This window comes from Bos mutus, chromosome 21, assembly GCF_027580195.1.
Source record: "Bos mutus isolate GX-2022 chromosome 21, NWIPB_WYAK_1.1, whole genome shotgun sequence".
NCBI lineage: Eukaryota > Metazoa > Chordata > Mammalia > Artiodactyla > Bovidae > Bos > Bos mutus.
In genome coordinates this window covers 21,500,016-21,521,925 of record NC_091637.1, presented here as the reverse complement: position 1 = coordinate 21,521,925, position 21,910 = coordinate 21,500,016, and the positions used below count along the sequence as shown (strand labels likewise).

The following is a 21,910-nucleotide window of genomic DNA, read 5'->3' as shown; positions in this document are numbered from 1 at the left end:
TAATAGTTGTCTTTTTCTATTTCACTTAGCATAAACCAAATGGCAAGAGTTCATTCTTTTTAATGGCTACATAATATCCCATTATATGTGCACACACATACCCACATCACCTTACTCACTGACCTATCAATGGGTGCTTAGGTTGCTTCCAACTTGGCTACTGTAAGTCATCCTGCGGTGAATGTGGGAGTGTGTGTATCTTTTGGGGTGGTTAGTGCTTTTGTTTTCTTTGGATAAATACCCAGAAGTAGAATTACTGGATCACATGGTAGTTCTGTTTTTAATTTTTGGAGGCAGCTCCATAGTGGCTGCACCAATTTACATTCCCACCAACAGTGCACAAGGGCTCTCTTTTCTCCACATCCTTGACAATACTTCCTATCTTTTTGATAACAGCCATTCTAACAGACGTGACGTGCTATCTCATTGTGGTTTTGTGATTCACCATTTTCAGCGCTACTCTCTCAGTCTGTCCCACCCTGTCCTTCCCGCTGTGTCTACAAGTCTGTTCTCTACATCCGCATCTCTATTTCTGCCCTGCAGATAGCACCGTTCTTCTAGATTCCACATATATGCACTATATACGATATTTTTCTCTTTCTGTCTTTCTTCACCCTGTATGCCAGTCTCTAGGTTTATCCACCTCATTAGAACTGACGAGTTCTTTCCTTTTACATACAATGGAATATTACTGAAGCGACTGAGCGCACACACACCACAACTTCTTTTATCCACTCATCTGTCAGTGGACATCTGGGTTGCTTCCATGTTCTGGCTATCATAAACAGTGCTGCAGTGAATGCTGGGGTGCATGCAGCTTTTGAGTGCCGGTTCTCTCAGGGTAGACGCCCAGCAGTGGAGTTGCTGGGTCACAGGGTACTTTTACTCCTAGTGAGAGTTTAAGAAACCTCCACACCGTTCTCCACAGTTTGACAGTGTCTATTTTGCCTCCATCCTTGAAGGATATTTTCACTGGTTACAGAATTTTAGGGTGACAGTTTTCTCCTAACAACTTTTTAAAGATGATGTTCTGAGGTCTTCTGGCCTCCATAGTTTCTGACATGAAGTTAGTGTAAGTAATATGTCATTTCTCTGAGTGATTTCAATTTTGTTTCTGTATCTTTGGCTAGTAGCTGCTCGAGTATGACATACCTGGGCATGGGTTAGATTTGTTGAGTTTCTCATATGCATACAGATTTATCTTTCACTAAATTTGGAAAAATTTTAGCCATTTTATATATATATATTTTTCCCCCATGAGAATTTTTTTCTACCTAGAGAAACTGGGAGGGGCAGCCAACAGTGTAATAACATCTTTAAAGTGTTATTAGGAGAAAACGTCAAATATGTGTTGAAAATATCCTGAAAGAATGAAAGCAAAGGCAAAATAAAACACATTTTCAAATAAGGGAAAACTAACAGAATTCACTGCCAGTAAGCCTGTAATCTAAGCAATGTTCTTCAAGGACAGAATTTCATTTAGAACTCCACTTCTAGTTTTAAGTCCATTACTTCCTATGGTCCTCATGGTGTTTCTTTTACTTGAGGGAACTTCAGAAGCTGCATCTTACCTGAGAGAAATACTCTTCTGAGATGCGTGCAGCCCACTCGATGCACTGCTCCAGGGGCCGGCAGGGGTTGGACACGTCAGCACACTTGATCAGCATCCTTTTGATCAGAGTCCGGTTCTCTGGAGCCCTGAGCATGGTATTTATGGCTTCTTGATCTTTATCAGTTTCCTAAAGCATGAGTGGAATTCAAAGCAATCAAAACGGGACCCCAGGTACCAAGCTCTGTTTTACTGTTGTGGCCCCACCGTTAACCACGGTGGGGCTCTGTCTGGGATCTACGGTTAGGGTCTCTCAAAATAGTGCCGGGGATGCTCTGAGGTTGGCTCTCACTCTGCAGTGGGGAAAACCAAGGTCCAGTGAGATTCCAGCAGAACCCGGAAGTACAGCGTAGCACTGGAGGCTGGCATATCTACCTTTCCCCATCTTGACTCTTTCTCTGTTTCTCACAGTTGCCTTTTCTTTCTGTTCTATCACTCACTAAGTACTCAAAAGACTGGCTCTATCTTGTATTATTTACATTCATTAAAAAACACTGAACTGGAAAGTGAAACCTTTCTCTGCCCTTGCCACTGACGGTCCTGTGGTCCGCCAGGGGCTCTGCTGCTCCCCACCCAGCCCTGGGAGAGGCATGATCCTGGGAGTCCGCCACCGGTGTGCACAGCGTGTCGGATACACTGATGTTCCTAAACTCTGCCCTCACATTTTATGGTGGACAGAGGACTTAGTCATGGTCTTGTGATCTGCACTCACAAAGATATCTTGTGGTAGGCATGAAAATCAGTATAATTTACCATTATATTTTACAGATGAGGATGACAGGACTCTGAGAGGTGAAGAGACTCAGCCAGAGGTACTGAGCTGGCCCAGGATCAATGCGTGAGCCCTGCCTCTAGTCTGGACTCTTGTCTCTCCACAGTAGTGCCTGTGTCTGACTCACAGGGAGCCCCTCTGGATATGGAGCCTCAGCCCATGGGGTGAGGGGCCTCTGAAACAAATTCAGGTTGGAAGAGTGAGTAGTAGGTCAAAGACATGAGCAAGCATCTCCTCTGATTCTGAGCCACCAAGCAGCTTCCAGAGGAGTCAGCCACGTGGTTTCTGTAAGCAGTCACAGTCATCCCCTCTCGGTGGGGACAAGATGGGTGGGGGGGACCCTGAGCCCAGGCTGCCTGGTCTCCTCAAAAGTGACAGACACCGTGACCTCAGTGATTCTCATCTCCCACTGCCCACCAGCTTTGTGCTGACCCTTCTCTCTGTGCAGGTGTGTGACTACTGTTCTGTACTGCCCGCTGGGTGACTATTTTCTTCCACCTGCTATGACCCACTGGATCCTGGTTTCCAGTCTCTCAGTAAAAATCTAAGTAGTGACAGCAGAGAGGAGGAACATGACTGTCAAGGAGAATGAAAACTCTGCTGAGTCTGGAAACTTCCCAGAATGAATGGAGGAAGCCAAGTCTGCGAGGTACGTGGTTTCTTTCTGTGGGGTGGGGTCAGCTGGGGTATCTGTGCATGGGAGAATGACTGAGTCCTTGGAAAGGGCGTAAAGTCTGACAGACTGGAGAGGGTGAGGAGAGCAGAGTTCTCAGCAGGTTTCAGGTGAGACAGGGACAAGTCTGAAGGGTGATAAGCTAGAAAGCCAGGGACAGACAGAAGCCCTGGCCAAACAACTGAGCTGCAGCAGTAGAGCTGGAGTTCAGGGGCTATCTTCTTAGGATGAGTCGTCTCTGTGCTCGGTGAAGACTGGCAGGGGGCGACAGGAGTGGGGAGGAGCCTGGGGTTGGTGGTCGGGCAGCTGTGGGCCTCAGGCGGGTGCTGCGCTCACACTGACCTAGTGTAGCGGGTGCTGTTTATCCAGAGCACACCTTGTGCCGTGTCCTCAGCGCTGCGCCTCGAGGGCTACTGTGCCCACTAGAGACAAGCAAGTGGTGAAAAAGAGCCGAGAACTCAGAATGCCTGCTTTCTCAGCTGTGGGCTCCTGTCTGGGGAAGCAGTTAATGTTCTTCTCTTGCCAGAAAGTTCTGGACTCCATGCCTTAAATCCAACACCACCAGCACCCTGTGGTCCAAGTCCAGGAGCCTCCCCAACCCCCACCCTCCTGTGACACAAATCAGCAGAGGACAGGTCGGCTGCACAATGGGCAGTGGCTGGCGAGAGACCTCGTGGTCTCCAACTGGCCCCAAAGTACTCAGAGGCGGGGGACGGGGCAACTGTTGAACAAGGGCGCAGGAATGGCCCACCTCTCTATCGTCAAGTCCCTTCAGAATTGTCATGCTTTTTCTTGTATGTCTTGCCAGGTCTTTGTACTTTAATTTCCATTGGTTAAAAAAGTATTTATATGCAGTGAGCCCAGTGCAGGGATGATAATACTCATGATCTCTTAAGCCGAGGTTTCCCCACAACACACAGGAGGAAGAGCCCTAAACACAGACTCCATTTGCAGTCAGCTCACTTACCTCTTCTTCTTCTAATGCTACCAAGGGCTTGTTGATGATGTTGACAAATTTGTTGACATGCTCAAAGTGCTTTGTCATTTCTGTGGCTAAGACCATGTCAATGATACCCTGGCGCAGCGTCTGGTAGTCGTTCCTGTTTCAGACAAAAAAGGAGAGGCTGCTGCTGATTACTGATCCAGACCAGACAGGTGCTCCTGGAAACCAGCTGTGATCTAGGCCCTGTGTCCACTGCGGCTGAAATTCTAATGAACTGGGCAGCAGTGGCAGGCCATGCTTTAAAGAATGTGAAGGTTAAAGGTTGCTGCCTAGACTGCTATTAGTAAGGAGAACCTGAACAGAAGTTAAAATGAGAATCTTTGGGCAAAACTATGGGGTTCCTTGGTAGCTCAGCTGGTAAAGAATCTGCCTGCAATACAGGAGACCCCAGTTCTATTCCTGGGTTGGGAAGATCCCCTGGAAGAGGGATAGGCTACCCACTCCAATATTCTTGGGATTCCCTGGTGACTCAGACTGTAAAGAATCTGCCTGCAATGCGGGAGACCTGGGTTCTATCCCAAGATCCCCTGGGGAAGCACATGACAACTCACTCCAGTATTCTTGCCTGGAGAATCCCCATGGACAGAGGAGCCTGGCGGGTTATAGTCCATGGGGCTGCAAAAAGTCGGACATGACAGAGTGACTAAGCACAGCACATGCGTAAGACTATACATACAGTGTTCATAGTGTTCTCATAAGCAAAAGGCATGTAGTTCTTAAGATTAAAGAAAAGCTAGAACATAGCCAGCTGGGGTTATTAAGAATATATCCCACACAGAGGAACCTTGAGACCCAACAATCTTAGAGCCCAGAAACAGAGGGTGAACCATCTGAAAGCTGAGAGAATCAATGGTGCGTACCTGATGCCTCTTCCTCTAGCCCTTTATATTTATTTTAAAAATTTATGTTTTGAGGATGGAAACCATTTAATTAAAAACATAAAAGGTACAAAGAGTATAAACTGAACTCTATGCAGCTATGCTGTTCTTTTCCCTGGAGACAGGCATAGCTGTCAGGGTCTTGTGCATTTTCCAGTGATAACTGATGTATATGTAAGCAACTATGGAAAAACCTTTAAGTCCACATATGAAATTCTAAAACATAGAAAAAAAGGTTTTTTTTTTTAATCCCTTAGGTTTAATAACTTTCCTTAAAATCCCAATTAGTAAGTATTCCTCATGACAGATCACTTCTAACAGCCCCACCCTAGACAGTGAGGGCACCATCAAGAAGAGAAGACACTAATCTCACAGCGTCACCAATCAGACATGAGACGTTTGCTGGGCAGAGTATGTTGGGAGTCTGCCAGGCAGAGATGTAAGATGACAGCTTCTGAATCTATCAAGGTGTTAGCCTTACACTGTTGTCTTGAAATGTTCAGGACACAACGGAACTGAACCTTGAAAACATCATGCTTGTGAAAGAAGCCAGACACAGAAGACCACATCCTGGGGTGCTTCCAATCGTCTGAAATGCCCAGAACTCACAAAGCTACGGAGGCGGAAGGTAGATCTGCGACTGCCTACCGGGGGGGCAGGACAGTGACTGCTCGTGAGTTCGAGGTTCCTTTGGGGGTGATGGAAATGTAAATGTCGACTATACGGAAGACTGCACAACTTGGAATATACCAAAAACCCCACACGCTTTAAATGGGTGAACTGTATAGTACCTAATTATATCTTAACAAATTGTTTTTTAAAGAGCAAAAGTAAACATACTTTCCAGCTCACTGTTCTTACCGCTCCATGTTTTTAAAGATGTTGCATTTGTCATCGCCGGTGGTCAGCTGGAAGGCCAAGGCCGCGTGGTGGTGCTCCAGCACAGCCATGTCGTTGTAGAGAATGGCCAGCTCGCTCCCGGCATTGCACAGGAAGGAGTTGGTCCTCCCGGGGTGGTCCACATCGTGGATAGTGGCTGCGATGAGGGCAGCAACCTCATCAAGTGGGTCTAAAGTTTGCTGAAAACAAGAGTTCTTTTAAAAATTGCGGCATGGCACTGAAAGCAAGGTAGCCTTCTGTGTAGTTCTCTTTCTGCCCTTCTGGCTTTAAGGTAAGAATATTTCAAACTTCTGAGAAAAGCATAGTGTTGAGCAAATCCAGTTTTCCTAACTCTACTCAGAAACAGTTTCATTTTTGCATGTTTCAGAGGAAACATTATCTGATTCTCAGTCTCGCACAAGTTAGGGATTTACCAAGACACAGGGTGTCCTTACCAGACCGGAGTCACCTCCTCAGCCAGTCTGTCTTTAGACCCATCACATAAAAAGGTCCTTAGTCTGAGGTATTGACTTTCTACTTGGAACATTACTTTGATTTAAAATTATCAATTGGGAAAGTAAGATCCCACATGCCATACAGCATGGCCAAAAGTTCTCATTTAAAACTTTAAGTACAGAAGTGCAGGGTACTTTCTTCTAGTAGTCTCCATTTCTAATGTGTATATTCCTGTTTTCTGTATTTTGATTAGTCTGACTTGCAGTGAATTCTCTTGGTTATTTCAAAGAACAATCCCAGATGATCACATTGCTCTTCTCATTCTATAGGTTTTGATACATAGGTTTCTCATTTTGTTGTTTTCTGTTATTTTTGGTTTTATTTCTTTGTTTAACCCCAATTTGTTCGAAATATTTTCTCATTTGTAGTGGCTGACATTTTTAAAGTGTTTTGAAGTATATCAAAACTGTGTCTTAGTATCAAGATCATTTTTGGAAATATCCTACGAACACTTGAAGAAAAGGTGTGTATCTAATTAACCAGGCTTGTAAATTTATTTACATTGAAATTCAATAGTTTTAACTTAAAAAAAAGGTTTTTTGGCCGTGCTGCACGGCATGTGGGGTCTTAGTTTCCCAGCCAGGGGCTGGACCTGCAGCAGCTGCACTGGAGGCATGGAGTTCAACCACTGGACCACCAGGGAAGTCCCCAGGGAGTTTTAACTTTAAATGGGTGAATTTTATGATGTGAATTACATCAGTAAATTATGTTAAAAATTAAGTTATTGATAGCTTTCTGAATGTATATTTGTATGTTATCTATCAGGGAGTTTCAAAAGCATTAAATTACAGCAAAAATTAGGTTCCCTTTATGCTGAACCACATTGACGCAGATGTCTCTCCTCTGCCCTCTGTGTTCACACTTCATGAGAACAGACCTCTCCCTGGACTCTTGTTCTACCTACGGTCTTAGTCGTGACCTTTAGTAAAACAACAACAAAAAACCACCAAAGAACACAGCTAAGGGGGGCTGGACTTGCCTGCCCTGCACTCGTGCCGGGAGGCTGACCTGTCTCATTCCTCACGAGGCCCCGATTCTCACTGATTCTTCCGCTTTCAGGTGCTTCTGAAAGTGAAACGGCCGTGCACCAGCGCTCCCTGGTCTTCTGTGCCAGTTTATGGCGGATGCTGATGGAAATACTAATAACACAAATACTCTGGCAAAGCAGTGCAGGTCTAGTTGCTGCTTCAAACATTTCCCTAATGAAACAATTTACAATGTGAAAAGCTTTCTTAGGAAGCTTGGTTTGGAAGTGGGCAGTGAGCAGAGTGCCTTGGATGGCACTTTCTTCTCTGACACTCTTACTGTGACACACTCCCATTCCCTTTGCTCCTGAGCCCTCAAAGCTGGAGCTAAAGTGGCTCCTATTCGAAGGCGGAATGCCCAGGGCCACATTTGGAATTAGTTATCCACTCCCCAGAGCCAGGGTGTGGTTCTGCTCCTCAGGAGGCCGCACCCTTCCCGGGCCAGACTGCACCCTATACCCTGCACCCTCACCCCTGCTGTGAAGCACAGGGCACCAACACAGCTCACCTTGATCCTCTCTTTGCAGAGAAAGTAGGCAGTGGCATGCAGCACATCAGCAGAGTGTGTGGAGTTGTGGTAGGGGTTGGAAGCGTGATAATTGGCTTCGATCACCTGTAACCAGGATCTCAGCGTTGCCTCGGGGCATTTTAAGAATTCACAGACTCCGAAGCGAGCAAACACTTTGAGACCAAGGTAAATCAAAGGCCTATAGGGAAAAACATACACAGCATTAAATCAAAGTAGAGAAACAGGTAGAGTGTCTGATCTGTTCAGATCCAACAGGCAAACCTGAGCCAGACTTCCGGGAGTAAGCGGGACAGAAAGTGGAGCCTGTGAGGGTGGCCTGCAGGGGGCACCCTGTCGCCCTCTCTCCTGGTGGCCAGCACCAGCCCTGGGCAGAGCCCAGCTGCAATTCTGGGGGCACCTGCCTGGTGCTCCTACTGCCCTAACTGCTGCAGAGTACTCCCGGCACCAAGAGGGTGTCCAGGTCAACGTGCTGCCAGGCTAACTGCGTCCTCCCCTGTGGCCTTGCTGGACGTGTGTCACTGGCCAGACGTCTTGTTGGAAGAAGATACCAGTTCCCCACGGCAGCACACAAGCCAGACGCTGGCACACATCATGTGACGGTCTCAACACTCTGGAGGTGGGGGTTTCCCCAGACAGGTGACCAGCTGGTGCCAAATGAGGCCTGTCCTTGAGAGTCACCGTCATCCAGCCTCTGGCCTTTGCTTTTGGCTCTGTTGAGGCAGTGGCCAAACTGGCTGGGCTCCCAGGACTTCGGCAGACTTGCCCTGTCCCAGTTCACATTAGGATGTAAACCAGTGCCCACAGCTTTGTTTGCCGCTGTCACTGGCCCTGTGGGGCACACAGATGCAGAATGTCTTAGAGCAAGTCAAGCTTCTGAGTGTGAGCAAAGGGCAGGGGCTGTCATAGGGACCACCACCCACATGGGATGAGACCTGACGAGTCTCCTGTAACGGCCCCTCTCTGCCTGTCTGCTGGGGTTGATGCCTCACCCTCCTGAAGGGCAACGCTGGCTGGCATCAGGTCTGAATGCCCTTCCCGTGTGCCAAGCCAACCACACTCCTCTGGCTGAGTGTTCTCCAGTGAGGTATAAAATGGGAGGGGAAACCCAACCCTTCCCTGCTCTAGGGGACCACACTCAGGTCAGGATGCTGGAGTGTGGGTGTCCCCATGCCTGTCACCAACACAGCAACCAAGATCTGGGGACAGCTCTTATTTTTTTGGTTGTGCTGAGTAGCATGTGGGATCTTAGTTCCCTGACCAGGGATCAAACCTGAGATCCCTACATTGGAAGTGTGGAGTCTTAACCACTGGACTGCCAATGGTTCTGAGCTCTGAAATGAGACTCTGCTGCAGTGTCAACATATCACTACTTAATACCTACAGGAGAAATTAATAACCGTATCTTACAAAAAGAAAACCTCTGCTACTTGGAGACTCCAAGTAAGTCACTTTCTCTCTCTGTGGCAGTCATGGCCAGGCGAATTCCCCTTGGCTTCTCCCTGATCCCTTGCTGACGCTGAGGCCCTGGAGACTCAAGGTATCTGCTGCTCTTTCCCTGGGGCCTCCTCCCTGACCAGGGACCGGCTCTGGGCAGAGCCTACACTCCCGGAGAGGCTTTCTCCACACTGGCCCTTGGAATCAAACTCCCGGTCTGCTGAGCTTCCGTGGGCTCACCTTTTATGAGTGGCAGCCTCCAGTTCAAAAATACTGAAGTCCCAGTACTCCTCCTTTTCCATGGCCCGAGTTATCTGTGATGGAACATCATGAAGGGAGATGGGGACAATGCTGCTGCTGGGAGCCTGCTGAAGGTCTGCAGGGTAAACAGAACGGGATCAACAGGCTTGACGGCGTTTGCTGTCCCTCAGGGGGAGCAGCAGAGCTTTGGGGGAGGATGCTTTGTTTCTTAGGGTTTATGATAAACCAAAAACTTCTTACTGATAAAGTTTCAGATAAAAATTTTGAGATTTTTTTTTTATCTTCATTACTTAAGTGTGGCTATAATACTAATGAAAGTATTAGTCACTCAGTCGTGTCCGACTCTGCAACCCCATGGACTATAGCCTGCCAGGCTCCTCTGTGCATGGATTCTCTAGGCAAGAACACTGGAGTGGGTAACCTTTCCCTTCTCCAGGGGATCTTCCCAACCCAGGGATCGAACCCAGGTTTCCTGCATTGCAACCAGATTATTTATTGTCTGAGGCACCAGGGAAACCCCAATAGTATTAGCTAAAATACTAATAGCAATCCAATACATTAAAAAGGAAAAACTTACTTTTTGTTGAAAGAACATACTCATTTCCGGATAATCTTCGCAAACCATCCTGATAAAAATCAAGGAAATAAACAGGGAAATCACAAGTATTCCTTACTCCTTGAAAACCCAGGACAGCCGGTCACAGAGGACAGCTGCGGGCGGCTGTCTCCATCCACACGCGCACACCGAAGCTCCCCTGTGATCACCCGTCTGATGACTGCTGACAGCCTTACTGGTATGAAATCTAGTGGCTTTAGCAAGCACCAATTAGGCAGGGAGGTGAATTTTTATTTCTGAACTTTGTCACCAAGACAGAAGGTGACAGATGGTAATGGAATGGTCTGTTTTCCATAGAGCTGGAGGCCTCTATCCTAGACAGCTGGAGGCGGCACCTAGAGCCCGTGGTCCAAAGCCTTCAGCTAACAAAATGATCCCCCAGCCTCCTCCCACGATGTCACCTAGTCTGTACAGGACACTCTGGAGGGAGCCAGTCGTCCTGTTCTGTAACACGGTATGAAACACTTCGTATTTTTTTCTGCCCCAGTTTTCAAAATCTTCAAGTTTTATTTAAATCAACTACTTGTAGAGCCCTTAAGTAAAAATGGAGACCTAACGCAGCAGACCAGCTGGCTGTCCTGAACACTCTCCTCCTTCTGTTCCAAGCTGAGGTCCCCCGTACCCACCACCCCCCTGGATAGGCAGCAAGTGGGTGACGGCTCAGCAGGAGGGCAGCTGAGCCTGGGCAATGCATGATCTACGCCATGGCTGACCCCACACACAGAGCACTGTGTAGGACAGCTTGTCAACAAGTGACCTCTGAGAAAACGAATGAGAGCAGCGGGATGGAGCCAGCGGCCTGTCAGGACACTCACAGACACCAGGCCCCCGACGAGGTCATTGGCGTGAGGATCATCGTCCTTAGCACCGAACTGTGGTGAATATAATTCAGTGGTTCTTAGAATTTCCAACACACGGTCTAAAGCTTCTGTCACAGGCATGGGACTGCTTTCCTGGGCAGCATTGATGATATTGATGACCTATAATAATACGGAAAGAAAAGTCCTGACTCTCATCACCTTAAAGGCAATGTGAGAGCAACCCAAAGAGTCAGGCTGGCAGCAGGGCTCATTGTTAGCTTAAGAAAGCCAAAGTGCTCCTGCCACCCTCCTCCCTCCGCAGAGGCAGCAGCTCCATACACCTAGGAGAGCCTCATCACTGCTGCGGGTCACTGTGTCACCTTGGTGATGGGCGCCTCGATCGTCATGGAATGGATCCGGGCCATGGAAGAGTGTCGTCTCTGGCTGGAAACTGTGGAGAGACCAGGTGGTACAGGGATCAGGGTGAGCGTGGCCTCACTCACTGCCTCCCACCCTCTTCCAGGCCCGAGTGAAGGGGCAGGACCAGAGCTACCAGGTGGCTCAGCTCCCTCCCCATCCTACCAAGCCCAGGATTCTGGCAGACCAACTCTGCCTCCTTCAGTTCAAGGCACTGGGAGGCATGTGACCCCCTAGACTGAACCTCTGAGGTCACAGGCCATCGAGAGAACAGAGGAAGCAATCTAGCAAGTTGAGGCCACACATTAGCCCCTCTGTGTCTGTAACAATAACGTTTTATAATTCAGCTTGCTGCTACCCAGGAGAGAAACGTTCTGAAAGACAATGCCACACAGGCCCTTTGTTTCATAGATGGCAGGAACAATACATACAACTCAATTAACTGAAATCTGTATTTCTGGTTCAGTTTTTCAAGGCATCCTTGGGTGCTTTTCACTGTTCTGCTTGAGACAGTTACCTAATCCGTCTAGATTAGCTGAGGTAGGTGGCAGTATTATGCTCTAATGTTTGTTAATTTTTTGTTGCTCCTGTCAAGACCCAGTTCCTCTGGGGTGGGGAGAAGCCCGGGCGGTGAACAGGCAGGAAGACACTCACGTGGTGTTCTGTCTCTCCCTGAAAGCCCCACTGTCCAGCCACATGCTGTTTACCAAGGGCCAGAGAGGACCACACACTGCTCTACCCGCCTGAGATGTCGGCCTTATTTTACCAAACAAGGGCCTGAGGAGAAACCACCAGGACTAACCTACTCAGGGGCTCTCACATGCTTCAAATTGCAGAGACCAACAAAAACTACCAAAATCTAATGTTGGTGACCGGCACATGGATGCTGTCTTTCCATTTTACCCAACAAGGTCATTAAACCAAAACCAGAAACCACTATTCTATCACTATGTCATAACAGGACTTATTCTCATTAAAAAATATAGTGAAGGTGACATATAAAAACCAAACAATACAGTAAATACAATAAAGTGAAAAAGAATAAAGATTGTTGTGACTATGTTTGCAGAAAATCTGAAAGACTCTACAAATGCTACACTTACAATCACTAAGTTTATCAAGATTACTGGGTGGAAGGTCAATACACAAAAGTCAATTATATTTCTACATATTAGCAACAAACAACTGGAAACTAAAAAACCATTATGACAGCATCAAAAAAATCAGTACTCAGGAATAAATCTAATGGATATCTAAGTGTAGGACTTCTATACTGAAAATGCAAAACACTGCTGAGAAAAAAGACAACCTAAATAAAGACAAAGAGCATGTTCATGTTTTGAAAGACTCAGTATTATCAAGATTTCAAGTTTCTCCAACTTGATCTATAGATTTAAGACACTCCCAAATAAAATCCCAGGAGGTTGTGTGTGTGTGTGTGTGTGTACACTAAGTAGCTGATTCTAAATGCTATATGGAAATGCAAAGAACCTAGAATAATCAGGATAATCTTGAAGAACTTTACCAGATATCAAGACTTACCATATAACTGTAGTAACTGATCATGGTATTGGTGCAAGCAAGGACTAACGGAACAATGAAACAGAACCCATGAGTCCAGAAACAGACCATGTATTTATAGTCACCTGGTTACAAGAATGATACTATAGCAAAAGATGGTTTTTCCATATGGTGATGGGCCGGTTTGGGTTTCCCTGTAGGGAGAAAATTCATCCTTGATCCCTACCCTCACTCAATATAAAAATTGATTTGGAATGAATCATAGAGCCAAACTGAAAGATAAAACAATAAGGCTTATAGAAGAAAATGTGGGAAAAGTCTTCATGACCTTGGGATAGAGAAAGAGTTCTTAAACACGACACAAAAAAGCACTATGTGTAATAGAAAACACTGATTAAATGAACTTTAAGATTCATTAAGAACCTCTGTTCATTAAAAGACTATTAAGAGTGAAAATGCAATCCACAAACTAAGATCAGTGTGTCTGGAATACTTATATCCACATCTAGAATATGAAAAGAATTCCTACAACCAACAAGCAAGAGATAACCCAATGAAAAAAGTGGGCAAAATTTATGTATATCACTTCACAGAAGAGGATATCCAAATGGCCAGTAGGCATATGAAAGGGGTGTCACATGGAAAATTAAAATTAAAATCACATCTGGTAGAGTAACTATAGTTTAGAGCCTAGTGTAACCCAGTGTGAGAGAATGAGGAGCAACTGGAACGCTCGAAGATGAGGGATGGCATGAGGGAGAACTGTGCACAGGTGCCCAGAGGCCCAAGGTGCCAGTCCTAGGCGACGGACCCACATGTCCACAAAGAAAGACCTGCATAGAAGCATGCACAGCAGCCTTACCCTTAACAGCCCTCAAATGGAAAGGTCAACACAAAAGGACCATTCCTAAGAGAATGGATAACAAATCGTGGCACATACAATGAAGTACTACCAAGCAATAGGAAAGAACCAACTGCTAACCACCCCCAGCAACGTGGATGAACCTCCAGACGCGAAGACGAGTGAAAGGAGCCATGCTATGTGCATGCTGTATGACTCCATTTCTGTGAGGCACAAGAAGAGGCCAGATTAACTCATGTGCAAGAAATGAGTGGATGCCTCTGTGTGGTGGGACCTGTGCGCGAGTGCAGGCCTGCAGGTGTGTATTTTCTGAATCTATTTTGGGGTGGGTGGTAACAGTCTATACAGGTCAACGGTACAGAACTGTCAAAACTTATTGAACTCAACACTTAATATGAATTATATGTAAATTTCAAGGCAATCAAAAAGAACAAAGGTTAAAACCCAAAAACATTAAAAGAAAAATGTTTAACTCTTCAAAACAGAGAAAGGGACGAAGGAATGCAAAGGATGAAGAGGAGTCACAGTGTGGCAGTGAAGATGGTCTGGGGCACCCGAGTGACCTCTGCTCTGCTCAAGGGCCGTGACAGGGAGGACCATGGTGAAGATGGTGCCAGCAGCTGCCATGACCCCTGCCAGGCACCACACACACTCAGTTAATCCTTACGTTGTCCCCTGTGGACTGCAGAATTATCCCCATCTGATGACGTGGAAATGGAAGAACTCAAGTCCACCCCCAAGGCTGCACAGAAAGTAGATGAAGCTGGGACCTGAACCAAGGTCAAGCTGAGGCCTGCACCCACACACTTCCCTGTACCACCTCTGCCCCCTGCCCCTGCAGCAGAGGGGGGCATCTATTCTTTATTCCCTGACTCCATCAGAAGGGTCAGATGAACCTACTGGCAAAGGAGTCAGGGGCGAGGGAGAAACGCACGCAGACTTCTATAGGGGCCCCCTGCCTGCTGAGCTTGAGGGTGGGGCAGTGACCCAGACAAGATGAGGAAGGGAGCCTCATGTTTCCACGGGCCCACCACTCAGAGGAGCACGTTTTTCTCCTCATCTTTGTCACCTACCTTCATTTGTTCGAGAGGCAACAGTTTTGACATCGAGGGAGCTTTTTCTCCTGTCTTTATGTTTGCCTGACTGATTATCTGTGGAAATAAATGATAAATTACCTCCATGAAGAGATTTTAACAACATATTAGTAAAATTACCAATATGAAAGCTTTAAAAGGCAAAATTTAAGATTTAGAATGCCATTTAGGATGCTGCAAAAATCAACACAGTACACCAAGATGAACTCTCTGAACAACTGGGTTTAAGGGAGACCAACTTTCTCAAAAAATTTTCCACTCACCATAAACGAGGGTCTCAGGCCACAAAAACTGTCAGAAATGAACTCAGGAGAATTTCACCTACTTCTACATAGTTGGGCAAGTGGTGGGAAAATTTTGATCCCCGTCCACCCTTGTCCCAAAGTGAAAAAATCTTTTCTGTGTTTTTTCTACAATACAAGCCCTAAAATGTCCCGGGGGAGACTGTGCCTCTCTTCTGGAGGCAGGACAGGGAGCGCTGGTCTGGGGTCTACTTCTCTGCGCCCACTTCCTGTGGATGGCACCACTGACCCTCCAGCCCAAACAGGAGGGGTCCGACTCCTCTCTCCCCGCAACCCCTCGCCAATCAATGACAAGGCCAAGGTAACCTTCCTTCCTGAGCCCTCCTCGGTGTCACCCGTGGTGCCAGGCCTCTCCAGCCTGTCCTCATTTCACAGATGAGGACATTGGGAGCCCCGTGAGATGAGCTCGTCTCTGCCTTCTCCTGGCTTCCTCCCTGGACTCTTGCTTGCATACAGGATCCGGCCCTTGGTACTCCTCTCCACCATCCAGAACCTTCTCCACTTGCTCGCTGGTACGTTCTCCTCTCTGTGGGCACTGGTAATGACCTTGCCAAGGTCGCTGATGACCTCCCTGTTGCTACCTCTGAAGGACTCGAGTCAGTCGTAACCTGACTCGTCTGACCTGTGTACTAGACACCAGTCAGTGCTAGACTGAGCTCGCTTTCTGGAAACTCTGGTCCGCACACGTCCACCCTGGCTTTCTCTGTGCCTCTTGCTGTTCCTTCCTGGTCTCCATCACCAAGTCTCCTATTCCTCAGCACCCTGTTGTTCCCATAGGCTCATCCTCTGCACCCCCTTCTCTTCTCAGACAGCACAGTCTCCTCATTCTTCCCTACAGCCTTTACTCAGTCCCGTGCTGCTACTGTATTCTGGGCCTTTCTCCCGAGCCCCAGACTTCCATCCTCCCCAGTCACTCGTCACTTCCATGCGGACGGCCCTCAGAGCTTCAGAAGAGCTAGCCGTCTTCTCCAGGCCACTCCTCATCCCAGTCACTGGGCAGCATCTACCTGTCCACTCAGCTGGAGGCCAGTCGTCCGTGACGCCTCCCTGCCGCTCTCCCTCAAGTGCGCAGGTGTGGTAACTGTCTAGATTCTACCTCCTAAACATCTCTCCCGCTCCTTCACTGTCCAGGCTCGGACACCTGTCATCGTCCTCTGGGTTACAGGGACAGCCTGCCTCACCGGTCCTACCAGGCCCAACCTTGCCCTCTCCGACCCATTCTCTCCAGACAGTGCTCACTGTTCTGATTAGAACATTTTAATGGTGCTTCACTGTTTTTAGGGTCAGATGTAAATTCCCCAGTGTGGACCCAGGGTCCCTTGTGTCTGAACCTCGTCTCTCCAGCTACCATGAGTTACCTAGGATGTGCTAGGCCACCTCCCAGACCTCTCTGCCGTGGCACTAACTGCTCACCCCCACTTAGGAGGGCGCCCCTCCCCGGCTGCCTTCTCCTCCCTCTCTGCCTTCTCCACCTGGTTAACACTCGGTCCTCTTGGAGATGCAGTTCAGGTATCCTGCCCTCTGGGGAGCCTACCCCTAATGCCTCAGCCCCACCCCGACCCCACCCCGCCAGGAACCACTGGCTTTACTCTGCAGCTCACTAATTGTGAACGACGTGAAGGCAGAAATGACGTTCCCCGCCCCTTCCTGGGTGACCAGCACTGCCAGCACGTTGCAGATGCTCAACAGACACGCGTCTGCTTCTCCACACATATGCACACACACAAACCAGAGCACCACTAACAAACCACTCCGAGTCCATGGCTCACCTGCTCAACACCCTCAGCACCTTGGAGATAAAGAGGAACTCCCTGGCAGTCAAGGACAGGAGCAGTGTGCTGGCTGCAGCCAGCCGTTGATCTCTCGCAGTCTTGACCACATGTGAGCTGCATGGGCACAGCTCTCCTGTCTCAGGAAGAGCCTTGACTCCGCTCTTCCACCTCCAACCAGGGACACGGTGCCCACCCAAATGCTCATTACCCCGTCCAGCCACACCTACTCTCAACCACTCAGACTGTGGTGTCTCCTTGCTCTGAGCTCAGAGGAGATCCATGTCCAAACAGCAGGCTAGAAGCTGTGCTGTGACCTCCTGCAGTTCCCTTCTTCTCCCTTTCTGCCACTCAGCAAACATTCGCTGAGCACCTGGGGCAGGTCAGGCTCTACGGCAGGCATGGGGATGTGAAGACGACTGAGGCTGCTGCCTCCAGATGGAGATCCTAATTTCCCCCCAATACCGAAGGACCCTCCACGATCCCACCTCCTTCCCACCTTTTGTACTGGTCGGAACGTCACCCCGCTCTTTCTAGAACACACTCTGCACTCTCCCTCTTCCGTCTAGATCACTTTTCCTCTGCACCCGTCCCCTCCCCTCCAGTCCACCTCTCCCTGTCTGGAACCTGCCTCGCTCCCCTGCCCTCCTCCCCAGTAACGGTCATTTTCGACCACGTGCTGTGTGCCCCTCTGTCCACATGGCCCTCTTCTTTTCAGGTTAAAGCCTGATCACTCCCGGGGCGCCCCGGGGAACTGTCCCAGCACGTGCCTCAGACTCCTAGAGCTGGCCATCTGGGCTTGAGTGCCAGCTGACCGCTTCGTAGCTAGATGTCCGGGAGCAAATCATGGGGCTTTTCATCTCCTTGTCTGTAAAAAGGGAACCTGGTCTGTAAGGTGTCTCCCGCACTTAAGTCCTCTGGAGACAGCCCTGAGGTGAGGCAGGTCTGATGGGGTGTCCCTGCTGAAGACATGTGGTCCGACACCAACACCACTGCCTCTTCAAGCATCAGGCTGACAGACCACACTCTGCTCAACACACTTCACGGACGTGCACGCACTGGAGGTAAGACCTGCCCAGGACACCTGTCAGAATGCCCTCCTGTGCTCAGGACCCAGGAGTCAGGGAGAGAGATGCTGCTACAGCGCTAGGAAAACACAGTCCCACCTACGCACCAGGTGAGCTCATCGGAGGTAGGGCCTGTTTTCAGTTTTTCCAAAGCTCAATGAACCCTAAGGATGAATACAGGGCACCGTACCTGCGTAACTGTCCGTCTGAACACATTCAGCTATCGTCTCCGCCTAGAAATGAATATCAGAAGCCATTAGTTCTGAGTGCCTGGTGACGCAGTAAGGGAAATCTTGCTGGGCCCCTAGGGCCCCCAGGGCCCCCCCTACATACCTTATTGTTGCCATTGCACACTCTGATAATGGACACATAGTGTCTAATTTTTCTGCAAGTAGAAAACAATGCATTATATTCCTCCTGGCCCACAATTCTGGTGGAGAGCTAGCTAGTTTTTCTAAAAGCATCTCTCTTTCACAACACACACAAGGCTTGGAGAGAGCAGTTCTATTGCTTGTGTTCAAGGCTGCCAATAAACAAACAAGAGTCCACATGCATTCCCTGGTGTTTCTGGAGAAGAGAGACTGACTCTTCAGTAAAAATAACAAAATCCTTCCAAGTCATCACAACATACAATAAAAAAAATACCCAGGTTTCAAAAATATACTCCTCGTTAGCCAACCAAAAGCCTTTAGTTCTGTCACATGTTTTCATGTTTACAAGCCTTTACTCTGATGCTCGTCTTCGAGTTTCAGCTGCGTCTGCTCACAACACTCGTGGAAACAGTCACAGGCCCCTCTGGGGTCGAATGTGCGCGTCTAGAACCAGGCAGCTGAGGTTCTCTTGCGAGTTGCTGACTCTCCTCACTTATTTACTGTTCTTTCCATTTTTCAGCTTTTCCCCTTGATAATCCAATCCCTACACAGTTAGCCCCCACCCAACGAGGGAAGGACATAAAAAGGCAGAGTCAGAACAGAGAGCGCACACAGAGCCATTTCCCTGAGGCAGTCGCCAGCTGGCAACCAGGTCTGCTGACCAACACATGAGCCTCATGGGCAGTGTGGGGGTCTGTAGCACGGCTCCACCAAGCGCTGTAACCAGGCCCTGGGCTGAGCCCACCTCTCTCAGCCTCAGCTTCCTCATCTGTCAACCAGAGACGGTCACAGTGCCACCACTGCAGGGCCGTGGTGAGGAGGAGGAGAAGGGACGCCCAGCAGGCCCTGAGCACCTGCCCAGGGAGGGAAGGGCTCCCAGACAGCAGCGTGGTTACAACACTGTCTCCACACCTCCTCCTCGTCTTCATGACCAAGAACATACACTAGGTATGATTTTACATTTGACTTTTGTATTCATCATAAACATTTTCTCCTGTGATTTAATTCTCTATGATCATCATTCCTAATTGTGGTGTATTTTATTGTTGAGTGTTCTGCAATTCACACTCAATTTTCCACTGTTTGTATTTTTTAACATAGATTCCGAGACAAACTATGACACTTTTAGGCTCCTGATATATACTGCCTTTTCCAACCTGTGGTCACACCTGTTTCATATGAGTTTCTATAAATGACAGTATTGGAAATACTTTATCTAATTTGATAGTTCTGTGCAGAAATGATACAGAGGCTACCAAAACCAGATGTGTGCATGTGCTCAGTCATGTATGACTCTTTTGAGACCCCATGAACTGTGTAGTTTGCCAGGCTCCTCTGTGCATGGGATTTTCCAGGCAAGAATACTAGAGTGGGTTGCCATTTCCTCCTCCAAGGGATCTTCCCAACCTAGGGATCGAATCTGAGCCTCCTACACTGCAGGCAGATTCTTTACCTAAGCCAGACAGAAAACTTTTAAATATAGAGTCCCAGTGAGTGTTCTTGGCACAAAACTCAGTGAGGTGGCATCGGATTTAAATGCTTTCATCTTTTATGTATGTGCTCACACAGCTTAAGCAGGACTGTTGGAGTCTGGTGGCTCTGGGCTGCCAGCAGGAGGGTCGGGCTGTGACCATGGGGAAGCCACCCTGGAAGGTCACACTTTGGTGGTAACTGACCTGGTTACCAGTCCTTCTTGGAAGTTTCCATGTGCAGTTCTTAGCTTACTTAAGTATTTAAAGCATATGCTGCAATAAGCCAAACATGGTATACCGACTGAAGTACTTGTTTTTTCTACTTACCCTCCCTGTCCAATGACAGGTATTATCTTCACATTTTGTTGTACGTTATCTCCATTTTTCTTCCTGACAGAGTAAATTCCTTGCCATTCCTATAAATGGAATGTGAGCATCATTATACACTGTGTTCCAAACATGAACCTAAGAACATCCTCCACCCCAGGCTCCTGTTCACTCCCAGTGGCCACTAGAGCAATTAGGAGAACAAGATCCAGCTCAGGAGGACAATTCAGCCAGTGACTCTGCTTAGATAGCAGAGTTGCCTGTAAGTTTTCCAGTCAGATGGAAACAAAAAGTATTTACTCAACACAGATCCTATTTCTTAGCAAAAATACAACAGAAGTCAAAGTTTCAGATCCTGAAAATAACAAAGTCCTACCTAGAAAGCTATCATGAAGAGAAAATCTGTAACACTCACAAACTCCTCACCAAGTGCTGACACACAGACGGCCAGTAAGTGGCCTGTTTGGTTTGGCACGTGTCTGTCTGTCTGCGCTCCTCTCAGAATGACACGAGGCCTGCACCTCCCTCTACTCCAGAGCCAGCTCGGCAGCGAGCGGGACGTCTCTGACTACTGGGACAGGCCCTGCGTGGTGGGGTCCGCGGCCTGAACAATTCCATCATCGCCATCCAGCTGTCCTACCCGAGGGTGAGCACAGAGCTGGCACATGGTAAACGGTCAAGGACCACTTGGGGCCTTCGTTTACTGACCAGAAAAGCTAGACCAAGGTGAGACCATGGAATCCTGGCGGCCAGGCTGAGGGACCTGAGCGCTCCACGAGGGGGTGACGTCATCAGCGCGACGACCTGGCGAGACCGTCTCCAGCAGCCGTGGGACTGCCTGGGAGTGGGTCCCGGGTCGGGAGGCCTCACTGCGCTCAGCCACCGCTGTCTCGGAGTGTGGGGAGGAGGCCCTGAGTGTGCTCAGCACCAGGCCGTGGACCCAGCCCTGCTGATGGATTTGATAAAGAGGGGACGAAGGGCGAGGGAGAATCCAAAACCACTCCAGGATTCAAAGTCCAAGCAAGTGTGAAGACAGTCAACAAGCAAAGACAGATGAGGACCCAGAGACACTGGGTTTTCTGTCAGTGGGGGATGAGAGAGAATCATCACTCTACATGTTGGTTCCAAGATGACAGCAGGTGTTGAGACAAACCTTGGAAAAGACCTTCGGGTGAAAACTGGGGAATGGGAGCCATGTATGCAGAGGAGGAAGGATGCGCAACGACACAAGAGCTTTTGAGGGACCAGCAGGGGACAAAGCGCCCTGTAAATCTGGGAGGAAAGGATGGGAGAGGGGAGCTGGAGCGGTGAGTGGGAGACTCCCGCGGGCTGCAGAGGGCACAAGGGGTGAAAAGCCGGGACTCCCTGGCTGCCCAGTGGTTAGGACTCTGCACTTCCACTGCTCAGGGTACAATCTGCACAGCGCAGCCAAAAGAAAAAAATTATAAAAAGCTGAAGGGCTCCCTGTTTGCAATATTTTCCATTTGAACATCACTGGAATTTCTCCTGTGCCCCCAAGAATATCTGGCTGGTTGGACACCTAGAACCTGACACTCCAAAGTCCCCACCCATCATCTGACCTGTGAAGGCTCCAGCCCAGTCCCCAGCACAGGTCTGAACCCTCTCCACGGACCACAGCCCACTGTTTGTCCAGGCTGGCCCCTTCTCAACAACCCCTTCTTCTCCCTGGGAAGACTCCATTAGAAAGGCCAT

The 21,910-nt window shown here is 48.4% G+C and overlaps 1 protein-coding gene and 1 long non-coding RNA gene across 10 annotated transcripts in view; one reads left to right on the top strand and one right to left on the bottom strand.

Annotated features, from left to right (window-relative positions):
- The window catches only part of LOC138984385 (uncharacterized), a 47,954-nt gene extending 42,165 nt beyond the window's left edge, over positions 1 to 5,789 (top strand). Inside the window, exons 3-5 of one of the 2 annotated variants that reach the window (XR_011461644.1) lie at positions 2,378 to 2,545; positions 2,830 to 3,030; positions 5,439 to 5,789. This is a non-coding gene — a long non-coding RNA (uncharacterized lncRNA). Of the gene's footprint in view, positions 1 to 2,377; positions 2,669 to 2,829; positions 3,031 to 5,438 lie in introns of those variants that run through there. The other variant, XR_011461645.1, reaches the window with a different exon arrangement.
- Positions 1 to 21,910, bottom strand: part of PDE8A (phosphodiesterase 8A) — a 143,303-nt gene that overhangs the window by 7,925 nt on the left and 113,468 nt on the right. For all 8 annotated transcript variants that reach the window (XM_070358347.1, XM_070358342.1, XM_070358341.1 and 5 more), the window contains 12 exons: positions 20,198 to 20,286; positions 18,361 to 18,412; positions 18,218 to 18,260; positions 14,869 to 14,946; positions 11,376 to 11,446; positions 11,011 to 11,175; positions 10,157 to 10,205; positions 9,559 to 9,694; positions 7,864 to 8,062; positions 5,797 to 6,014; positions 4,022 to 4,154; positions 1,572 to 1,739 (listed from right to left, as the gene is read on the bottom strand). In XM_070358347.1, the coding sequence (XP_070214448.1) occupies positions 1,572 to 1,739; positions 4,022 to 4,154; positions 5,797 to 6,014; positions 7,864 to 8,062; positions 9,559 to 9,694; positions 10,157 to 10,205; positions 11,011 to 11,175; positions 11,376 to 11,446; positions 14,869 to 14,946; positions 18,218 to 18,260; positions 18,361 to 18,412; positions 20,198 to 20,286 (1,401 nt within the window). The remainder of the gene's footprint in view (positions 1 to 1,571; positions 1,740 to 4,021; positions 4,155 to 5,796; positions 6,015 to 7,863; positions 8,063 to 9,558; positions 9,695 to 10,156; positions 10,206 to 11,010; positions 11,176 to 11,375; positions 11,447 to 14,868; positions 14,947 to 18,217; positions 18,261 to 18,360; positions 18,413 to 20,197; positions 20,287 to 21,910) is intronic.